The sequence below is a fragment of the Rhododendron vialii genome, chromosome 3a (genome assembly GCF_030253575.1).
Source record: "Rhododendron vialii isolate Sample 1 chromosome 3a, ASM3025357v1".
NCBI lineage: Eukaryota > Viridiplantae > Streptophyta > Magnoliopsida > Ericales > Ericaceae > Rhododendron > Rhododendron vialii.
The window spans coordinates 31239236-31252376 of NC_080559.1; the positions used below are offsets into that span (position 1 = coordinate 31239236).

The window sequence follows — 13141 nt, forward strand, 5'->3', positions numbered from 1 at the left end:
TAATGTATGTTTGCTATATATTGTCTTGTGAAATACTACAATCGTAAGAACTAGTAGTGATATTAATTTGGCCCCACAATGAAATTCTCGTTCTGCCACTGCCTAGGCCTCTCTTGAGCAAGGAAAACACAGAGCATAGAATTGTAGTCAAAGCACAAAATAAAAAAAATTACTGGTTTGTCACGATGAGTGACTGCTACTACATTAAAGTGACATTAGTGTACAGGAAATGCCTAAATACAGGTCCTTGTCCCTTTTCTCTCTTCTAGCTACATTGTTCTCTCAACAATTTAACTCTCATTATCTGCATTCTGCTTCTTAATTTCATCTCCCCCCCTTCCTTTTTCTCACTCCTGAGAACCAAACAAGCCACAGTCACCTAACCTCAGAGAAGAAAATGCAAATCAGAGAAGAAATTACAAAACAACTTAGTCACTGCCTGAGCAAACACAGAAAACATGGACAACAAGTTTGATTTACATGAACCTAAAAGTATATTTGTTTTCTCTTTCACCAAAACTCAACCCAACTGTCCCAGCCTTTGGAGAAGAATTGTCTATCTACAGGGTTTCTTTGACACATCCCAACACCACCGTTTTCTGTCCCACTCAACGAATGCGGTTCAAGTGAGCAAACGGCTCTGGATTTGCCTTTGGTGCAGGTTTTGCCACTTCAGGAGTCCCGAAAACATTCCAAAACCTCAGAGTTTCATCCCCTGCAGCAGATGCTACTGTACATCCATCTGGGCTCTGAATTAAAAGACACAAAAAATCAAATCAGAACAACACTTTGCGCCACAAGAAACATAAAAACCCTTCATTTGAAGTAAAAACTGCACCTGAGCCATGAAAAGAACTCTGGATGTGTGCCCAGTAAGCTCTGCTGTTTTCACCATAGATGGGTACTTCCAAAGAGTGAGCTGGTTCTGAGTAAATCCATGAGAGCTAAGCAATTCACGCTCGTTCTTGTTCCAAAGCAGAGAACAGACCTGCGATCCAGTGTCGACTGAGTTCAAGCATGCGCCAGTGTGGGTATTCCAAAACTTTATGCACCGGTCACCTCCACCCCCGCCAGATGCCAACAAGTTGCCTTGGAAAGGACACCAAGCTAGAGCTTTTACAGCAGCCGTGTGGTCTTCTAGCCGGTGTAGCCACTGGGTTGGTGAATTAGAAGAAGCAGTGGACCGGTCCCATATGTGGAGGAGGTTATCATTTCCCCCGCTCGCTAACTGCTGACCAGAGGCCGACCATTTTAGTCCACAGACTTCTTGGTGGTGTCCTCTGTAGGTCTCGACAATATGAGATCGTATTCTCACATCGTTGTTGACAATCTGACCGTCCATTCCTCCAGTCGTCAAAATGTGATTGTTCCAGTCCATGGAACCCACTCGTGACTGGTGGCAGCCTCTCAAGTTTCTTAGCTGCAGAAACAAGCATTTGATTCAGCAATGAACAAACCCATTAAGCAATAGATATATCCATGGAAAAGTAAAAGGGACCATCATAAATATATATGTATGCAACGTACCTGTTTATTGGATGTAGAATCCCAAAGCTGTACATCAGAGTTGTTCAAACCAATAGCGATATGTTTTCCATCAGGAGCCCATTTGACGCTGGTCACAGGTCCATTTTCATCATCAACAGTGACGAGTTCTGAGGTGGCACCATCAGTAGCATCCCATAGGTATACTGTGCTTCCGAGAGCAATTGCAAGAACATTGCTACTACCCCAATCTAATAAGTTCAAGTAGTAATCGTCCAATAGGTCAGGAGCATCTAGCGTTCTTTCGGAAGTCTGCATGATCAAAGGAAAAATACTTAATACGATTGACAAATGAAAAACATGAGACAATTCTTCTAAACTCACAAAATCTTGACCACAACGATAGAACTGCAGTTGATTTAGTTCATAGCTTTAATAATTTTTGGTCCAAATAACTATGTTCAAAACCATGATTGCAGTAAGGCAACTATTCCATGTCCTGATTCCAACCTAGTTAAAGCCATTGGATGCTCAATCTTAATGTAGGAAAATTAACTTTTAACAAAAAAGAAACATGTTGGCCTGCGGCTGAAATTAATAAAACTAAAAGTTGTGCGGGAGCATGACACCATGAACATCCTTTGATGCTCAATCTTAGTCCCAATTTCATCATTGTCCACCAATTAGATGCTCAATGTTATGCCAACTTCCACCATAGTCTAAAAATTGGAACATCAAGATATGCATAAAATTAAACATTGTACCCACCTGTGGAATGTACCGACGGGCCTTTGTGGGTTTGGACTGTTGAACGCCTGAGAAATCATGTGGTATGGCCTCGACTGGGGTGGGGGGCTTGTTCTTGAAGGCCAGTATCCGGGTCCGATTCATGTTGAAGGTTTCCGCAAGTTGCTTACGGTATGCTTCCCTGGATGGAGAGCTCACAGCTGGATTCTCCTTGCCTTTCCTCCCTTCAGTCAGCATGTAATGTGCATAGTCAAAATCCATCGCCGAGCGGTTCGGTATAAATCTATCCAACTGCAAGACATGACTCACAAATAAGACAAAAAAAAACTCACAATAAAGGCAGGTGATGTTACAAAAAATTTGTTAAATGAAAATGTGGATGCAGAAATCTGCTCATGAACAAACCATGGTTTCACAAATTTGATGATCTGAACAGACCCAAATATACATGCCCAATCAAGCATAAACCCTAGATTTAAACTAGAATCAAGAACAAAAAAAAACCCATCGAAGCCCTAGTTTCAGAAATCCAATCGCGATCAAACCCTAAGTCAATAACCAATACAAAACCCTAGAGCGGAAGGATGTGAACCACCTATATAAACATTAGATATAGACTTGAATCAAGAACAAACAAAACCATTAAACCCTAGCTTCAGAAATCCAATCGCGATCAAACCCTGAGTCAATAACCTATACAAAACCCTAGAGCGAAAGTATGTGAACCCCCTTTAAACATTAGTAAATAAACCCAAATTCCTGTCTAAAGTATTAGAAAATACAAGTCTGTGTACACATAAATAAACATGAGGCTACATACATATATAAGTTGCAACAACAATATTACATACATTGTCTCGAGAATTTTTCCTTTGTAGAAGCTGATCTTGAAGGGGGCATCGGGTTCGTGTCTTCACTGCAGAAGAGTTTGAGGATCCTGCATCCATAATATGAGAGAAGAAAAAACAAAAGACAAAACCCTGCAAAAACAGTAGAGAACCAAGACTAGAAGGCAATTTGTTAGATTAAAAAAAAAAAACCAAAAGAAATCGAGAAAGATGTAATGCAGAGAGTGAAGAGGATGGTCAATCGCTTGAGACACTGTTGAGCGTATGAGGGACGATCTGTGGCCTGCAGAGAGAGAGAGAGAGAGAGAGAGAGAGAGAGAGAGTTGTTGTTTGAGAATCAATGAAAGATTTGGCAGGTATTTATATCTATTGACAGAACAGAAACTAGGGTTTTGTGTGGGTTTGCAGGTTTTGCTTTGCTGGTGATGACCAGAATATAGAAAGTGGCAACGGCTAATTGGTGAAGTAGCCGTTGGACAGCCTGAGAGTCCTCGTTCAACGGTTCACGTCACGTGGTCCATGCGTCTGGGCCTGAGTCGGGTTGATATATACCTTGGGCTTGGGCTCAGAAGGCCTTAACCCTTCTGCTTGTTTTGGGCCTTGTGAAATTGAGCCCAACATATAGAAATGAGATTTAAAAAATATATTTCCTAAAAAGATCTAGAAAGCACAATTTCAAAACAGAAAAACTTATTCACGGCTCAATCTTGCGTGTACAAAAGCATTTCGAATGGCCCGGATTAAAAACAAACTATTACCGGTTAAAAATATTTATTTCCGGTCAAAGTTTAAAAACATATCTCAATCATTAATTGCCAAAACGGACAGTTGTGATTGTGCAGCTCTGTGAATAACTTACTCACGACTCTTCTGTGAATAAGTTATTCTCATTTCAAAATTATTTGCCAATATATATTTGGTAACTCTAGTGTCCAAATTAGCTTAAACGCATCTTGATTAATTTTGGAGACTAATCTCACCGTCCAGTAGCGGGGACCAAATTAAAGTTGGGGCAAAGCCCAAAATGACTAGCCCGAAGAAGAGTTTGAAGACATTAGGAGTGAGCAAATTCCTAAGTATTTTGTCTTTTACCACTAGGCCATGCTGTCATGTGAGATGTCTGAATAATTATTATAGGAGTGAAGAAATTGTGGAATTCATATCCGGTAACCTGCATTATTTTTATAAAGTTATTAAATAACCGTAGAAATAACTAGTGTTTGCTTACTCAATGGTAGGAGCAGGGTGGACGCCACCAAAAGTACGGGGTTAACAGACTCCGTCAACATTGAGGGTGTGGCTTATAGTTGTCAATAACATACCGGCAAGCTTATCGTTTTCTCTATTGGGTATATATTGGTATCTCAATCCCGTTCCGAATTGACTGGAACATATATTTTGTATATTTTTAATATATTTACAAATAACCAGAAAAACTTGAAGTAAAGAAATAAAATATATCCTAACACCTTGATGTACCTTGATATTAGTCATAATAACAAATTAAGGTGATTAATTTAACATGTTATAGACTTCAAATTTTGTTGAATTACCTTAAAATTTAAACCTTTTTTTTAGCAAAAGAAAAAAATACACAAACTTTTTTGGTACCGGCTGAGATTCCGGTACAAGCCCGATATCGATCGGTACAGCCCGGCATTTTGGCCAATACGGAACACCCATGTATGTGTACCGTTTAAATTATGGAGACTAATTGGTACGGAACTGACAATACTAGTGTGGCTTAATTTAGTTGCAGAGCCCTTGGTGCCGCAGTGGTAGGAAGGAGTAATAATATGGGCCGGTCGATCTATCAATATCGAAAACGGACTCAAGATATGTCGTGAATTTCTCTTGCAAGTATAAAGATTGCTTTCTCCAATAACCTCGTTGAGTTGGATGAGAAGTGCGTGAAAGTACATGTATGCACCAATGTGCGAATACTATAAATTCATGTAACATAGCATCAAAAGTGACAATTATTCCACAACAACACATTCCACCCGTTCAAACAATCACAGACACCGTTGTAATCCTTAGGGACAAGAATAAGTTCAGGCAATAATAATAATAGTACAACAATAACAGTACTCGTGCAATCTCCATTTAACAATCACTTGACTATACCTTCTGATTCGTCGCTTGTTCAGCGATGGCTATAGATGTCGAAAAATAGAGCTTTTATGGTGTCGACAATTGCCAGTGGGCTTATTGTGGCATCAACTTTGACTATGCCCTCTGATTCATCAATCTGCAGCAAATCTATTTGAGATTGCAGCAGCTTAGCAGGCATGAAATGATTTCCCTCTTCTGCTCTTTTCTGCAGCCTAGCAGCAAGCACCTCAGCCCCAGCATCCAACAAAACAAACTTCATCACACAAAAATAGCTCCCCGGTACATAATTGGGGTCAGCAGATCTGAGAATTTCTCTGTACTGTTTCTGCAACGCTGAACATCCAAGAATCATGGTTTTTCGACTGACTAAGCTAGCTCTTAAGGCATCCTGAAGCAAATTAAGCCATGGAATTCGGTCTTCGTCTGATAATGGGATTCCTTTATGCATCTTTTCTGTTGTGCTTTACCCGATCAAAAAATAGAATGGAAGATGTAGTTCTAGAAAGAGATTTTAAACATCGAAGGAAATTTCAGTTCAAAATAAAAACTTAGAAAAGAAATTGTTAGTACAACTTAAGGTTATACCTTTGTTTGATTGTGGGTGGAAATCATCGGCATCAAGGAAGCTGCAATTTACTGCTTTTGCCAACATCTCACCTATTGTTCTGTCAAAGCACAAGTGCAATGCAGTAGTTCATTAGCAGAAACTGACTGTTTGAAAGGGGGGAAAGCAAGACATTAGACGAAATTCTGCTATAAGTTTGTGTGCCACAGAAGTTGGAATTCAATATAGACTTTGATCATAATCTGACATTGGAAGAATGAAGATGGCTATCGGCCTTGAATTTTTTTCCCAAAGAGAGGGTCATGCAACAAGGAGCAATATGTCTTCTGACAGGTATGAAATATCATACTGGAGTTTATTGTCAAATTTTATGCCGAAATCAAATCCTGCAATTTACCAGGTGACAGTAATTATATTGGGGTAACGGGAGGAAGTAGTTGCTTGTTGCATCAGAAACTGCTTATTTGCAGCTTCAGTTCAAGAAGCCTCATGCCAGTCCCTTTCCCTTGGTTTTTTCCCAGCTAAACAGAAAGAAATGGCCGAGCTAATGCAAGAGGGATTCAAACAGATGCTTTTTGGAAGCCAAGATTTTCTACCATTGTAGTTATCCAGTGTAAAATCTGGGTTCCAGTTCTACGGCTGCTAAACCCATACACCCATTCCCCTCCTACCAGTATTTCAACAAAAAGATGTTCTTCTGTCCTTGTATTGTTTAGCCTTGATGCCTTTCACTTTCATATCTTTTCGTTCTGTCCCTGAATCCCTCTACGCAATTGGGGTAGCAATAATTTAAGCTGAGCTTTCAAGGCAAATTAACCAGAAGAGGAGAATTAAGTATGAAAATTTTGACTAAGGCAACAAATAGATTGAAGACTTACGATTTACCGGCACCACTGACCCCCATAATCACAACACCCATTCCTGAATCAGCAACAAAGGAAAGGAATGAGAATAAAGACCAATAATAGCATCCTAAGAGCACAAGGCAAAACATTACGCACAACTGATGAAGAAAAGCTCCTGATCAAGGAAATGAGCATATTGAGTTCATGTAGAAAAGAAAAAAGAACCTTCAGAATCAGCAGCCATGTTTGCTTGACAGAAAAAAGGGTGTATGCAATCTGTGAAGCCTGGAGGATATGAAATTTCAAACCTTCAAAAGCCAAACTAAGGAATCAGTCCTTCAATGAACAAGATGATCTAGATTAACAAAACCTTCGACTAGCTTTGGGCCACTAATTAAGGATCCATTGAATGTAATCAGACAAAAATAACTTAAATTTAATACTTAAGCATGTCAAATTCAACTCTGAAGTTTTATATATAGACAAAATAAATGCAAAATAAAGATGTTAAAACAGAGAGCCGGCCAAATTGAACAATCCCTACCATATCGGACTGCAAGAAAAACTGGATTTATCAACCTCTACCATAATTGAGCGGCTCCGATCATTTGTGTAGGACCCCGAGGTAGGTCCCACACAACCTGGTGTTCATTTGGTGTAAGGTGTACCAGTAGTCGGACTCTTTCATACGCGTGAGATGCAAAAATGGAACTTAACTCCGAATATTTATCTTGAAAATCCAATCCTTGACCATTGTTTTCGACCACTAATCCCCTAAAGTGAAGTCAAAATTGGAGTCTACTAAATACGGCCGACAAAATCTACACGGCAGATGCTCTCATTCGTTCTAAAGTCTAATTCAACAAAATCTCATTGTGATATCTCTAATAAAAATGGCAAATTGATCGATTGCAGTGATTGGAAAGATCAAGGATTCACAGACAGAACTTAGTTAACAACTTAAGGCTGATTTCGGACACAATGTATATACATACAGTTAACAGAGAGAGAGAGAGAGAGAGAGAGAGTACCGATTTTGGGCGGCTCATCGGTTGAGAGATCAACGATAAATTCGATCGTCGTTCTTAACTGGCGTAGAAAGCGTAAAGATTATTATAAAAACTAGAGCGTTATACCAAACCACGCTTAAAATCACTGTGGCCTCAGACTTTCACACACTGGACGCCAGCTTTTACATGTTGGCCGCAATAAAGACAAAAGCGTTATACGGAAACACCCTTCTAATGGGCCTATTGGGCCTTAGTTGGGTCGGGACTACCACAATTTTAAGGGAAAATGACGGCCAATGACATGTTTTGATAATTAATACCTGCCAAGGACGTTTTCAGCATTAACAATTGTTCTTAGCATGTTCTTTGAGTTTATTAATTATCAAAACACGTCCTGATTTTTCCCAATTTTAAGCCCAAAATAACGGAAGCAAATCCAAAAAAGAACTTTAAAGTGGCCCAATAAAGAGGGCGTGGTGGTTAAACGCGCTTTTTACTGTGTGGGCCCCCTATTGGACTTCGTTTAATTTGGGAAAACACTCTCTCTCTCTCTCTAATTTCATCAGAATCTCGAAGGGCCCCGGCGAAAACCCAAGAATCGCCATTGGATCAAACGGTCCTGTAATCCTTCAGCTGTTCTCACTTTTCCGGTGCTTTCTTGCATTCTCTGTATTGCTTGTTAGTAGCAATTGTTAACTTATACCCAAAATTCTCTTTTTCAAATTACTTGTAACAGATACACACCCCCTTCTGGGTAAAGTTGAACTGATCCCTTTGTTTTCTAGGGTTCCAAGGATTGAAATCAGTTTCTTTAGCTTCTGTAATATTAGTGTTCTTTCTTCTCTGTTTCGATAGGTGGAATATTTTGGAAGTCGGGGAAAGGAAACGAAAAGAAAAGATAGGAAAAAAGAGGAGAAATGTGAAGAAAATAGATTACAGTCTCTTGTTTGAATGCAGAAAGAGAATGAAAGAAAACTAAGTGGAAAATGATTTTCTTTTGTTTGGCTTCAAGAGGAAAATGGAAAGAAAGTAAAGAAAAATCAGCCTTCCACAGTTCCACTTATATAGAGCTTTCTTTTCTCTCCCATTTTCTTCTACCGCTTTTCCCCTTCTAGAATTTTGTTTACATTCCTTCATATTTCTTTTCTTTTTCCCTAAACTAGGATCCAAACAACCATTCTTTTCCCTAGGTTCCAAATAGAGGGATAGTTTTTCAGGTCTTTTCCGTTATCTTGGCAAATGGGGTTTCTCTTGTGGTTCCGATCGTCCTTATGTTGAAAGTAAATGGTAATGTTATTGTCAGTAACCGTATGCTGTATTGTGACTGATTAATACCAGGGGACCTTAAATTGAACTTCAATGATTTTCAAGAATTTGAAGTTGGTTTCTTTCTAATGTGTCTAGTGTCATCCAGTTGTGTTTACTTATTGTTGGACAAATAAGCAGATACTCGTTAATTCAAAGGCTAAATGCATTGAGCCAATCATTTGATGCTAAACTAAGTGTAAATTTCGGATGTCATGACCTGTTCTTTTGTTCTTCGACTGGAACACTTGTTACTTACTGCTTCCTCGATTTTATGCTTGCAGCATCATGAACTTGATAAAGGGTTTGCGTCGGTACGGACAGAGCATACAACATGATCCAAAACTGGATAGAGATTTTCTAGTACGGCTGTGGGTAGATGATAGAAAAATGATATCGTCTATGGAAAAAATGGAAAAAAGACGGTCAAAATCTAGGGAAAAAAGAAGGGATAGGGTTGTTAACTATGCAAACCATGAGGAAACAGGTTATGCCAAGCAGTCTTCTTTCCGGAACCCGTTTGGAAGACTTTTTTCGGCCCCATCTGCTGCAGAAGAGAGATCATACAACCAAACGAAAAAAGTTCTGAAGCAACCACCTCTTAGCCAGCCTACCACTGGTGCCTTGAAGCCATCATCCCTGGAGGAGGTGAGTTGGGTTGCTTAATTGTTCTCTGTGGTTTTCTGTAACTTTTCACCTTAGAAACATTTTGTTACCTTGGACAGACTGATTTTAATTTCTATTTTTCATGTTCTTTTGTCGCTGTGACTTTGTAAGTTGCATCAAGATGACAACTTTCTTTCTTTTTGGATTAATAGGCTCGCCTTGCACCTCTTCTTGCGAGGTCCAATTTGCTGATTACAAGGGATATAGAATGGGCAAATCTTGTATTTGGTTTTGAGCAGGTAACTCTTAAACCAACTAGTTTACATCAAGCTGTAGAAGCATTTGACATACACCATAACTCTTTGCTTTCAGTTGAACTATAGCTATGTGTGATTGTTTAGTTGATCTAGAACAGTCAAGTGGTGGACAGAATGTTTTTGACTAGTCAAGTAATTTTTGGGTAGCAGGTTATTTGACACATTCATGTCTTATTGAAGGTTACTATTGCTCGGCTTCTAATCAAGTCTTCACTGGTACTTGTTATTGCTTGGAATTGCAGGAAAATCGATATTTAGTAGTAGATGTTTGCTACCCTGAATCAGTAAGTAGTCTTCCGACTTGTTTTCTCCTGTCATGATGTTCAGTCTGAGATGCAGTTAGTTAACTATTGGAAGGGCTTATATATCACAATTTGATATCCTTTAAAGTTCTGACAGTAGTTGTTGTTTTCAGCCAGTGGGTTTGATCCGCGAACAGAGTAATTTGATTGCCAGACAGGTAATTCAATTAATGCCCAATCTGTTCGTTATTTCTTCAAAGTGTTCATGTATGTTTGCACTAACACTTTGATGCGTTTGACACGATGTATTTTGTCGGAAATTTACTTTGGGAAAACTCAAACTACGTTTCAAAATCTCTTCTATTTCATAATGCTTATGCCTATATTTAAGAAGCTTACTGAATCATGAACAGACAACAGAGATCATCTAGATGTTCTGTGGATACAATTTCTCCTTACTGCTTCATGTTGTTCACCTTGGCACTTTCAACTATTTTTCTACGTATGAGGTTTTTTGAAAAGCCTTTTGTCTGGTCAACCTCTTCAGGTGAAAAGTACTCCATGCATGTTTGATAATTTGGCCACCTTCCTTTGCCACTTTGACTACACTCCAGTTAAAAGACTTTCAAATCAAAAAGTTTTTTGAATCTAACCTGGGGCTGATACAGTGACATTAGCTTGTTTGAATACGGAGAGCAGATATAAAGTCATTTACCTGTGGTGACTAGAATCAAAGCCATTAGGAGGCCCCAAACCTTAAATGTTGACCAATGTCTCTTATGGTGCTGCTAATCTGGTACACTTTTTTCAGTTGGGCATCTAATCACAGATAATAGTGACTGATAAGTATTTGCTGTGATTTTATGGTACAGGGAATTACCAAAAAAAAAAAGTTCAATTTCTGTGCATACGCTTTGGCTAATTGCTACTTGCTCTTCATGCTATATTGCAGTTGCTTCGTACGCGGCGTCCTTTCATGGCTTACATAACTGATGCCTTGGGCAACGAGCTGTTTAGGGTGAGAAGTTGAATTGTCTTCTTTTTGTCCAGTTTGCTATTGGATTATACTATTGAATCTTTAGGCCTTACTTAGCCTACCTTTAGGTCCGAAGGCCGTTTTGGTGGATAAACAGTTCAATTTATGCAGAAGTAGATGGTAAGGTATGTGAGTTGAAATTCCACGTAGACGTTTTGCTTTCTATTCCGGTACTAAATAACAAGTGTTGCCAAGAATAAAAACAAGTTGTTAATTGTCGATTTTCTGTTTCTAGGAGGTTGGTGTTGTTCACAGAAGATGGCATCTGTGGAAGAGGGTTTATGATTTATACTTGGGGTAATTATATTTGTGCCTTTGAGTTCCACGGATCGATTGCTATTACTTTTTTTGTTGTGGTGCTCAAGAAAGAATATTTTAATTTTTCTTCGTTTGCATGTTAACCTTTTAAAAGCTTGGCAAAACTTAGTGTGCCAATAGACAGTCATTTCATCACGGAAAAAGATACTTCTCCTTTGTTTGTCCTCTGTGGCCTTTTCACTCCCTTTCCAAGAGTGTGGGAGCCTTTGCTTCGTCCTGAGAAATTCCCCATAGTCCTCGGTTGACAACCTAAATTGTGGCCTGATTCTGTAATTAATTTTGTTCAAGCCGTCTGCATCAATGCCAACAAGTTCTATATTGTCTGTGTTCTTGTTTTTAGGAATACACAGTTTGCCGTGGTTGAAAATCCTGGCTTTTGGAATTGGACATTTACTTTGAAGGACATTGATGGACAAGTGTTGGCTCAAATAGATCGTGACTGGAGGGGCTTTGGGTTTGAGGTTGCCTCTTTACCTTTGATATCATTATGGTTGTACTTATGCCATGGTTCTGCAATGATGCCTCTCTGGTGTTGCTGATATTTTCATAATATTATGATGTAGATCTTTACTGATGCTGGTCAATACGTGATCCGATTTGGAAGTGTTGATGCCAGTGCCGACAACGGTGATGTAAGTTTCCAGATCCTGCGCTGAAAGAAGTTGAGTTTCTTTAGTTGTAGTCTAAGTGCAGTTTAAACATCTTCAGATTTATTTGAGGCCTAGGGTTCAAGTTTCTATAGAATCAGTGCCAAGCACAGATGAAAGAACATGGGATCACAGTTTTGTGTTCGAGGACATGGCACTGAAGACGTGCATTGGGGACCAAAATTATACTGCATTTAGTTTGTAATTATGGAGTTTTGCTTCTGTAGGTTGAAGAGTTGGAAGTAGCTCGTCCCTTAACTCTGTCAGAGAGAGCAGTAGCTGTTGCACTTGCTGTGTCACTGGATAACGACTATTTCTCGAGACACGGAGGCTGGTAAGCTTGTTCACTATCACTTTGTGTTCCTCCACCATCAGTTTGTGCTCAAATATGATGCCTGTTTGATTATAGCAATTGGGCTGGTCGTTCTTTTGGTCAAGTGTGATAGCTTTATTCATCATTTGTTTTTGTGTTAGTTTTCTTACACCACTACGGCATAGTATTCTGGTTATGATGCGAAGTCTTGCCTTTCTAACTTTACTGTTGGCAATCAGTTTGATGGGGTTAAAAAACGGAAATGACTGCTGATTTTCCTTCTCATTTTTTGCCAGGGGTATTCCTTTTGTTGCAGTGGGTGAATAACATTTCTTGTCACTGTGCCGATGCTTTGTTATTTCCGCGGTGGTGTTGCACAGAGATCTCCTTTCGGTCTCCCTTCATCTCTCCCCTTTGTAAATCCTAATGTTGCCCTAATTTTACGTGTGCATTTTGAATTGAGATTGTTGCCCTTGACATGTCTTCAGTGTTGATGGAAAATAGCCTACACATTGGTTTTCAAATTTGAGATGATGTAATTTTATCACCAACTGTTTATTTCATTCCATTCGTGAATTGTCTTTCCTTTCTTCCAGTAGGCGACGTATGCTTCAATTGTGCAAATCATTGTTGTTCTTTATATAATGCTCATCATCAGTTTATCAAACCAGCACTCAATGGATGTCAATGGGCCAAACCAGCACTCAATGGATGCCAAGTATTGAAGGAATTCGCCCAAAAA

The 13141-nt window shown here is 39.2% G+C and overlaps 3 protein-coding genes across 4 annotated transcripts; 1 reads left to right on the forward strand and 2 right to left on the reverse strand.

Moving 5' to 3' along the window:
- Nucleotides 1-123: 123 nt before the first annotated feature.
- Nucleotides 124-3524, reverse strand: LOC131319933 (cell division cycle 20.2, cofactor of APC complex-like). Its single transcript, XM_058350389.1, has 5 exons — nucleotides 3084-3524; nucleotides 2254-2523; nucleotides 1528-1797; nucleotides 839-1420; nucleotides 124-749 (listed from the first exon to the last, which is right to left on the reverse strand). The coding sequence occupies exons 1-5, from the start codon at nucleotides 3177-3179 to the stop codon at nucleotides 609-611; spliced, it is 1359 nt and encodes a 452-aa protein (XP_058206372.1). The 5' UTR covers nucleotides 3180-3524; the 3' UTR covers nucleotides 124-608.
- Nucleotides 3525-5021: 1497 nt separating this feature from the next.
- On the reverse strand, nucleotides 5022-7771 carry LOC131319934 (gluconokinase). Of its 2 annotated transcripts, XM_058350390.1 has the most exons (5): nucleotides 7637-7771; nucleotides 6831-6913; nucleotides 6639-6681; nucleotides 5781-5860; nucleotides 5022-5648 (listed from the first exon to the last, which is right to left on the reverse strand). In XM_058350390.1, exons 2-5 carry the CDS (start codon nucleotides 6847-6849, stop codon nucleotides 5227-5229), a joined length of 564 nt encoding a protein of 187 aa, XP_058206373.1. In that variant the 5' UTR covers nucleotides 6850-6913; nucleotides 7637-7771; the 3' UTR covers nucleotides 5022-5226. The 2 variants fall into 2 exon arrangements, with proteins under 2 accessions (XP_058206373.1, XP_058206374.1); XM_058350391.1 differs by lacking the exon at nucleotides 7637-7771 and having other exon boundaries at nucleotides 6831-7069.
- Nucleotides 7772-8119: 348 nt separating this feature from the next.
- LOC131319936 (altered inheritance rate of mitochondria protein 25) lies at nucleotides 8120-12975 on the forward strand. The gene is made up of 12 exons (XM_058350393.1): nucleotides 8120-8265; nucleotides 9205-9568; nucleotides 9739-9825; nucleotides 10086-10127; nucleotides 10259-10303; nucleotides 11038-11103; nucleotides 11190-11246; nucleotides 11357-11418; nucleotides 11780-11900; nucleotides 12003-12071; nucleotides 12314-12420; nucleotides 12696-12975. The coding sequence occupies exons 2-12, from the start codon at nucleotides 9209-9211 to the stop codon at nucleotides 12724-12726; spliced, it is 1047 nt and encodes a 348-aa protein (XP_058206376.1). The 5' UTR covers nucleotides 8120-8265; nucleotides 9205-9208; the 3' UTR covers nucleotides 12727-12975.
- The last annotated feature ends 166 nt before the right edge of the window (nucleotides 12976-13141 follow it).

Coding starts and splice junctions, on each gene's coding strand:
- LOC131319933 (XM_058350389.1), bottom strand. CDS start 3,179: ATGGATGCAGGATCCTCAAACTCTTCTGCAGTGAAGACACGAACCCGA. Junction 1,798..2,253: donor CCCGTCGGTACATTCCACAG/GTGGGTACAATG, acceptor TTGATCATGCAG/ACTTCCGAAAGAACGCTAGA. Junction 1,421..1,527: donor ATTCTACATCCAATAAACAG/GTACGTTGCATA, acceptor TTGTTTCTGCAG/CTAAGAAACTTGAGAGGCTG.
- LOC131319934 (XM_058350390.1), bottom strand. Junction 5,861..6,638: donor GTCAGTGGTGCCGGTAAATC/GTAAGTCTTCAA, acceptor GTGCTTTGACAG/AACAATAGGTGAGATGTTGG. Junction 5,649..5,780: donor CCACCCACAATCAAACAAAG/GTATAACCTTAA, acceptor AAAGCACAACAG/AAAAGATGCATAAAGGAATC.
- LOC131319936 (XM_058350393.1), top strand. CDS start 9,209: ATGAACTTGATAAAGGGTTTGCGTCGGTACGGACAGAGCATACAACAT. Junction 9,569..9,738: donor AGCCATCATCCCTGGAGGAG/GTGAGTTGGGTT, acceptor TTGGATTAATAG/GCTCGCCTTGCACCTCTTCT. Junction 10,304..11,037: donor GTAATTTGATTGCCAGACAG/GTAATTCAATTA, acceptor GCTATATTGCAG/TTGCTTCGTACGCGGCGTCC.